A 9,310-nucleotide genomic window follows, 5' to 3' on the forward strand; every position below is an offset into this window, starting at 1 on the left:
AAAGACTTATGACCACGTAACGGGATCTAAGTAGACGGCGCCGTCAATGACGATTTTGTCGGGTCGCTACAAAACTTGGGATTTATTTACTGATGGTGCTTCATGTGCAGAGGGCGCGGGTGCGGGTTTGGTTTTGGCAAGCCCAATTGGTGAAGAGCATACATACGAGTTGCGTTTTAATTTTGATGTGACAAACAATAAAACGGAGTATGAAGCGATACTTGCTGGTTTAAATATTGCGCGAAGAATGAATATAACTAAGTTACGGGCATTCACAGATTCGCAGTTAGTAGCAAATCAGTTTAATGGATCTTTTGAAGCACATTATTCTTCAATGCAGAAATATTTGCAATTATTGAAAGATTTGGCAGAGCGGTTTGAATATTTTGAACTCGCGCAAGTGCCAAGAAGTCAAAATAAGAAGGCGGATGCTTTAAGTAAATTGGCTGCTTTAGCGTTTTCACACTTTCAAAAACAAGTTTGGGTTAAGGAATTGCCAAGCAAATCAATAGATAATGACTTAATGGTTGCGTCCGTTGAAGAGGAACAGTCAAATTGGATGGAACCAATTTTGCAATACATTCGCAGTGATGTTTTGCCAAGTGATAAGCGCGAAGCTGTAACAACCCAAACCATTAACCAACCGATTACGCGAAACAAAATTTTTTTTTATACAGTGTAGTGCGCCATGCGCACCACCTCAGGGTGCGCGGCGCGCACAGGCCCATTTTCAGTTCTGTCCGGTTTTGCAAATTTTCAAATAAAGATCTCCCACTTCCCGACATAATTAGACGTAACGCTTTTCACAACATGTTCTAATATAAAAAACTCATACGATTCAAACATAAAATGAGTTTTACAAAACGGGGCCCACATCGGTCGTTTTACGAGTTTCGTACAAATCATGAGTTCCGACCACATTAGTTTAATTTCCAAACGACACTATGAGCATGGTGTTTGGGGTTAAACTACCCAAGTCTCGGTCAAACTCCAAAAGCCATAACATCCAAAAAGCGTCCCCTAAATAACAAGCGGGATCTCTAATCCAAACGAATGCCCTTACCCTTGTCAACGCCGGAGCCTATAAAAGATAAACAACGAGAGGGTAAGCAAAGCTTAGTGAATGCAATAATTATACCCATATATATATAATATACCTACTTGCAATCACTTACACATATACATCATACACTCTAGCAATACAATTAGCATACCATCTCAAGTACAAAGCTAATAATCTCCAACAAACCGATACTAGCGTAATCAATAACATATAATCGACATAATATAATATGCTACAAAACAATACACAACCATGGTTAACCATTCTCGAGTCATGGTGCTACCGGATCTTTGGTTCACACCATACGCATTTGTCATGATGCTACCGGCTCTTTGGTTCACATCACAACTCGAGTCATACTCACGCTAGAGTGCTACCGGCTCTTTGGTTCACACTCTAACAACGCTAAGGTGCTACCGGCTCTTTGGTTCACACCCTAACAAGTCGTTCTATAGTGCTACCGGCTCTTTAGTTCACATTATAACACACGTACTATGACGCTACCGGCTCTTTGGTTCACATCATAGCACGCTCGCACATACTATGGTACTACCGGCTCTTTGGTTCATACCATAGTATACAAATAAATACATTACATACATATGCATATAATCATTCCACTCACCTTAACGATTTGGTGATGATTTATACCTCCACAAGCTTCAAAGCAAGGTACCTATTATAATAAGTACTCGATCAACAAACAAACTTGTTGGACAAAATACCAACACTTAACTCAAGTGCATTTAATGACTTAAATGCATTAAATGCCCCATTTTCACCAAAACTGCCCTTAAGGGTCAAGACCATCATTAATCACTTAAAAGTTAGTGATTAAGGTCCAACAACACTAACTATTACACAATTAGGGTATTTCATACTCATATTTTCCAACTAGGTCAATCATTAGCCCTTAGACTAATTTAAAGTCAACACACCCAATTCGGGTCATCCACTAACCCATCTAACACCCATTTACTAATTAACTAGGTGTGCTAGTGATTAACTAATCAATTAGGACTCATAAACATCATTTAACACTTTGAAACCCTAGGTTAGTTACCATTGAGTCTTCATGACTCCATCTTACCCAAGAACACCCAAAATCATTAAATATGGGTTTTATGTTCATTACTATCCCAAACCCTAACCCTTACACAAAATCAAAGTAATGAAATTAAAGTTAGAACATACCACTACAACCAAAACGTAGCTAGAGAAGAGATGAACAACTTTAACACCCGTACTTTGACCCGAAATCAACTTCTTCCCCTTAGATTTGAGCTTTCTCACTCAAGAACTCTTCTCTCTCTCTAGAATTTAAATGTAAAAGGATGAGGTTGTTGGAAATGGAGTGAATTACACCCCAAGATCTGACCTACTGGCCTCCAACTCGTCCACAAGTGAAATTACCAAAAAGCCCATCAAAATATCTAATTAAAACAAGCAGAACCCGGCTACAGTGAACAGTGCGCCACGCGCACCATTAGGTGTGCACTGAGCGCACTTTGCCCAGTTCAGCTTCTTACCTCTGTTTTAGTATACAGAGTCACCCACGCTTCAAGTACCATAATTATACTGCTGTACAATTATTATTAGGGTCTTACAGAAGCTCGCCTAGTAAGAGAGTGAGCACAAATGTATATCATTCAAAATGATATCTTATATCGCAAATCATACTGCGGTTCAATGATGCGATGTGTTGGACCAATTGAGGCAGAAATGATAGTTGATGAAGTGCATAGCGGTTCTTGTGCACTACATTCAGGCTATAAAACTATTGCTACGAGAATTATGCGGATGGGTTACTTTTGGCCATCCCTGTATCGCGATGTTGCAAAAATTGTTATGAGATGTAAAAGTTGCCAAAGGCATGCTCCGCAAAATCAAATGCCAAGGCATGATATGATTCCTCTCAATTCGCCATGGCCATTTCACAAGTGGGCTATTGACATTGTAGGGCCATTTCATGCGGGACCTGGCAATGTCAAGTTTCTAATTGTGGCTATTGATTACTTTACAAAATGGGTGGAAGCTAAGGTGGTTCGCACTATCACTGGTGTGCAAGTGCGAAACTTTGTGTGGGAATACATTGTTTGTAGATTTGGTATTCCGCGTGAATTGGTTAGTGATAACGGTGCACAAATAGCGAAAGATCCTTTTAAGACATGGTGCACTGATTTGAATATAATACAAAAATTTACATCAGTAGCGCATCCACAGGCTAATGGATTATGCGAAGTAACCAATCGCGATATTGTAAATGGCATTAAAAGGAGGTTATGCGAAAAGCGAACCGGTTGGGTGGATGAATTACCCAATGTGTTGTGGGCACATCGCACTACTTTCAAGAAAAGTACAGGGGAAACACCTTTTAGTTTGGTGTATGGCTCTGAGGCAGTAATACCCGCTGAAATTCTTGTGCCAACGCATAGAGTCGCTAACTTTGAAGAAGTGGCAAACGATGATGCATTGGGTGAGAATTTAAATTTCATTGAAGAGCGAAGGTTAATGGCTGTTATCAGAGAAGCGAATAATAAACAGCAGATCGCTAAGTATTATAATAAACGAGTACGAGCTTTGTCTTTCGATATAGGCGAATGGGTACTGCGAAATAATGAGGCAAGCAGAGCAGAAAAGCTTGGCAAATTGGGACCTAATTGGGAAGGCCCTTATCAAATTGTAGCAATTAATGCAGCAGGTTCATATTAGCTCGCGGATGTGAATGGGCGAACTTTACCTAATGCGTGGCATGCTATTTTACTAAAGCGATATTATGCATGACTCTGCACAAAGTTATATGTAACCTAAGATGCATATGCGTAATGTGCGAAATTAGCTTCAAAGCTTATAGTTGATATTCTTTTTATGTCTTCTAATTTTTTTTTTATTTTTACAACTCTTGATCACGCTTGTAAGAATTTCAGAATTGGCATTAGAAAGAATATACGAAATATTTACTTGTGAAATGTAAATAATTATGAAATGTTTTATACTTTGTTTCATAATGTTGTGATATTTCGCAGTGTTTAGATAGCGAAGTTATGAAAATGCCCACTTTGGCAGCAGAAATTATTGCGAAAGGAATTTATATCCTAAGTGTTTGATTTAGCCAACGCTTAGATGCTTCACAATGCTAATTGATTGCCTAAGGATCGTTACGGCGGACTTAGAAGATTCATAACGTATAAATATATATGCATACAGATTGTTTCGCAAAAGTACACATTTATTATGTGCACAATAATAAAAGTTGGAAATTGCAAAGGACACGTCCGTGTTATGAATATTTGATAATGAAAGCGCTATATAAATAAAAGTATTTGCAAATATAAGAAAAAGCGAAATTTTATTAATAATGACGCAGAGACAGCTGCGTGCTGTTATACAAAGGGAGTTTCTACTCCTTGGTTAAGTCAAGCTTGATGATGTCATCTGCAGTGACATCCTCTCGCTCGCTTATTGCGGTTATCTTAGGGAGGGGAATTTCGGCTACGCCCTGCTGAGCAATTGCGTATGCTGATTTTGCCTATTCTAAGGAGCAAAGGCGATCAGCAATGGCAGATGGTAGTGGATCTGGCATTGGGCAGTTGATGGCAATCTCGTCCATAAACTCTACCCTCTCGCGAAGTTTTAATGCGGCAACGAATGTTGAAAAATTCGTGGAAAAAGGCTTGGAATTGAGAATTTTCCTGGCCAATTCGGGGAGATGTTGGCGGAGCTTGGTGAACTCAAGCTCCGCAGAAGCTTTAGAAGCTAGAGCGTTGTCCCGCTCTGCTGTAAGCTTCGCCACATCCTCTGACAGCGATTTAATAGTGGCTTGTAAATTGTTTTCTTTCTCAGTCGCAGTAGAAACCTGTTGTTTTAAGTCATCAACGGTGGTTTTTGCTGCGGTGAGTTCGTAGGAGAGGTCAACACAGTGTTTCTCGCTGTCCGCAGCTTTGGCCTTCTCGGTGTGATATTTTGTTTTTTGAGCCTCAAGAACGTTGAAAAACTGTTCTTGACGAAAAATCATATCATACGCAGAATTGAAGGACATGTAGAAATTTTGAACAAAACTGTTATGCGCATCCAGTGCAGAGAGCTTAGAGAACTCACGGCGAAGCTCATCGGGGATTGCTAACTTCATCTGTTGGCGCTGATCCAGAGCAGCAGCAGCGGAAGCATAAGTATATCCTGATAAACCATCAATCCGCACCCTGTAAGAGTCGGGTGGAGTGCGGAACAACTCTGTGATCTGATCAAGAGTGTTTGAGCTCGCAAAAATGGGATCACCAGTGGAATTGCCTGCAAGATAAAGCAATTGGTTAGCTAGCGAAGCAAATGAATAATGCATGTTATTCATATGAAATAATAATCGCGATGTACCAGTTTGCTGGTTCCCTTCGTAATCCGGCGTAATTGGATTATCGAAAAGAGCGGCGTCTTGTTGTTTGAGCTTTTTACTTTGTGATTGTGACGGCGTCTGTAATGGTCGCTTAGTGGAGCTTGGCTTTGAATAAGGAGATTTGGAGGTTAAGTCAACAATTGGAATGGATTGCTTCTCTTTCGATGATGCCGATTTAGCCTCCGGGCTTGTTAATAGTTTGGTGATCAAGGTTTTTGGGTTAACCTTGCTATCAACCTCGTCGATTTTTATTTTTGGAATGAAGGTAAAGTTATGAATAAAGAAGAAAGTTGTAAAGGCTAATCGAGAATTTGATTAATTGCAAAGTAATAAGGAAGTGGGAAATTTGTTATTTTGGTCCACGATATATATAGGGGATGCAAATGTAGTCCTTGGTTGTGTTGTTTGTCCGTTGAGATAATTCAAACGGTAACTTAGTTTGCTGTAACGGTAACAAAGGTAGAGCGAAAATGTCTCAATGCGAGTAATGGTTATGACAACTGCGAATTTTTTAGAGTTTATCATGATACATCTGCTATGCGAGATGTATCATAATAAACTGAGGAGACTTGATCATATACATAGCATTGTATATGTATATTTTATTTGCTAAAGGCTAAAAGCAGAATTGCGTGAACTATAATCCAAAGTTATGGAATATTCGCTGAAAATAAGTAAAACAGTTATGTTTCCGCGCTTATAAAATACTGCGAGTCATTTCGCTAAATTTTCGCGGATAGTTAAGCAATCCGCAGACCGCGAATGTTTAGAATACTATAAATAGAGAGCATGACCTCTCATTTATAAGTTGTTGATTCTCGGTCATTTGCTCAGGCCTTTGTGATTTCCACTTGTGATCTTGCCCAAGAGATTTTTACATCGCGCTAAGGTAAATCATGCTAATTGACAATCAAGACCGGGTCGGGGTGGTTGATCACTTGATTGCTAAAGTGAAAGACGATCATCGGGGCCCAAAATAATTATCAAACATCTCATCCTTCATCATAACATTATTGCACTCAATTCATAATTAAGTAATTCATTAATTATGGATTGATCAACAAAAAGTAATGGGACATGATTTCCACTATTATGAATCAAGAAAGAGAAAAAACAAAAAAAAAACATACACACATCGAACACTTTTGAGTTAGTGATTTCTAGATGTTTTTTTTAGCTGACTTTAGCCCAACCCAATAAATTTTGGGCAAATGGCCCGAAAAGGTAACCTACGTTATTAAATTTGACAATTAAGGTAAACTCCAAAAAAACATGCCCGAAAAGGATTTTAATTTTACAAACTTCGGAGAAAAGGTCAAAATTACACAATTGGTCCCTAAAGTTTGTTAAAAGATTGCACCAATAACCTCTTCATAATCTTCAATCCCAATTAAATGTATAAAAACACATAGAAACAAACTGGATGTAATCTCTTTGAAATCTTCAAACCTCAAAACTGAATCCCAAATTGGAGCTTCATCATCCTATATTCTTAAAATAAAATTTAAAAACAGAGGTGCAATCTTGGTGTTAAATTTTGCACTCATCAACCTTTTCATAAATTAATAAATACTGTAATTTTTAAGGGTTGTTAAAATCGAACAACAAAAGAGATTGCCAGCAGAGGATTCATTGTAATTATGAATTTTTTTACTTGAACAATGAAGATGAACACCAATGAAGATGAACACCATCATCTTCAATCCTGCAGAGAACAATGAAGATGAACAATGAAGATTGCCAGCAGAGAATTTTTTCATCATCTTCAATCCCAATGAAGATGAACGCCAAAATTATAAGTTGTGATCTAGGACGTTTCGGAGGATGATTCCAACACCAAAATTGTTTAAAATCACTCCAAGAACACTCGTCGATCAGCACTTTGTCCTGTATCAATCGGATTAAATCGTTGACCGAAAATTTTGTATGTTTGACTTCAGATCTGAGAATTAATCAGTGTTTCTCCAACCGATTCGATGCATCACGAAGCATATTATTATGTTTTCAATTATAGATCTGAATTCGACGAAGCTTTCAATTGTACATCTGACATTTATTATGTCAAATTATTACTTAATTTATCATTTAATGTTTTGGTTTGCAAATTTGTTAGGAAGTTATTTATATAGGTATATGTTTGCCACATATCGATTTGATTATTGCCACACGAGTATATGGTGCTCTGATCTGGAACTTGTTGTATGTGTACAGAAATTTGAAAACCTGATTTTTGTAAGTTACATGTTAGTTTTTTGATAGTGATGTTGTTAAATGGAATACATTTCTGGAAATTATTGAAATTTGATTGTGGAAATACCGTTTTCTTGACATTATATGTTAGTTGAATAGCTCTTGCTCTACACAATTAGAGATTTAGAGACATCCCAATAAAAAGCAGTTTTAAATAATCAAAGAAGTGGACAGCTTTGGTTTGATTTTGGATTCATGAAGAAACCATGAACTCTATTTTTTTTTTTTTAAGGAAGATGATACAAGTACTTTTGGTGCAACGTTTTTAGAAACTTCAGGGATCAACTATGTATTTTCAACTAACGATTGTTAATGAAATCAATGAAGATTACCCCAATTTTAAAATTTTTGAACACACAATCCTTTTCTTGAGCAAAAATAAAATTGAAATCCTTTTCGGGCTTATGCGATTTGGGGGTTACCTTGATTGTCAAATTGGGTAACTTACGTTACCTTTTCGGGCCATTTGCCCATAAATTTTTAATACCAACATTATTAACCACACATACAATATTGCAGAGAATTTTTTTGTACCAACATTATTAACCACTGGTTACGTTGTCATTCACTATAATGGGTCGTATAAGAAAAGGTTAAGAATATCAGTTAATGAAGGGAACTTGGTCGTAAGGGAAGGATGGACACAATTGCTTAAGGATCTAAATTTGAACTCTGAAATTTGTCTCATTTTTTATGCAATTGATCATCTGAATATAGAACTTATGATATATAACCAGGATGGTTGTGAAAATTCGTCCGACTTAAATGGTTTACTCGATAAAATTGAACGACCAAATGTATTGCAAAAACAAGTGAATTTCTGGTTTTTTGAAATTTGAATACCCCGCGAAAATGTATTGGTAAGATTTAATTATTTAATTATTTGTTATTTTGCTTAAACATCTTATTACTGAATAAAGTGTAGAAGGCATATACCAATATATAGTAATGTTGCTACATAATGAAAAAACATATCAATATTATTCATTATTTACATTTTGAAAACTATTTATCTATTTTTTGTAGCGTCTGCCAAACGAAATGGTGTATCTACCTGGACTATGAAGTGGTAAAACAGTATCTTGCTTCAATTTGGATTCACAAAAGTACAACTGGCGGTTGAAAAAAGAGAAATCGAAGAAGAAACCGAATCTCTGTGTCTCTTATGGATTTACACGTTTTCGCAAAGAAAATCGTCTAAAGCCTGGGAGAAAATATTTATTCAATTATTGTTATAAAGAACGTTTTTTTTATCTATTTGGCAATGTCAACATTATTTAAATTAGACGTTTGATATGAATAAATTTATGAACGCATTTTATCAAAGTTTGCTGATGGGTATGATATTAACTACACCAATTCAATACGCAACAAACAGTTTATGCAAAGATCAAATCAAATCGATAATTTTATATACGTTTCCAATGAACTATAAAATATTTGCGGATGAGTCCCCGTGCAACGCACGAGCTCATAAATCTAGTATTAAACTATTTATCATATATAAATTTTTGTTAATTGTTGATGTTTCTGAATTAGTTGAAAATCAAATCAAAATACTAGTATTAAACATATTGTTTTCATGTTCTTATACTTGAATAACCCACCAA

General features: G+C 36.7%; 1 protein-coding gene across 1 annotated transcript; it reads left to right on the forward strand.

The window, feature by feature from the left end:
* The first annotated feature begins 247 nt into the window (after positions 1 to 247).
* On the forward strand, positions 248 to 2,695 carry LOC139876218 (uncharacterized). The gene is made up of 2 exons (XM_071863505.1): positions 248 to 619; positions 2,663 to 2,695. Exons 1-2 carry the CDS (start codon positions 248 to 250, stop codon positions 2,693 to 2,695), a joined length of 405 nt encoding a protein of 134 aa, XP_071719606.1.
* Positions 2,696 to 9,310: the final 6,615 nt, after the last annotated feature.

The sequence above is a fragment of the Rutidosis leptorrhynchoides genome, chromosome 11 (assembly GCF_046630445.1).
Source record: "Rutidosis leptorrhynchoides isolate AG116_Rl617_1_P2 chromosome 11, CSIRO_AGI_Rlap_v1, whole genome shotgun sequence".
NCBI classification, from domain to species: Eukaryota; Viridiplantae; Streptophyta; class Magnoliopsida; order Asterales; family Asteraceae; genus Rutidosis; species Rutidosis leptorrhynchoides.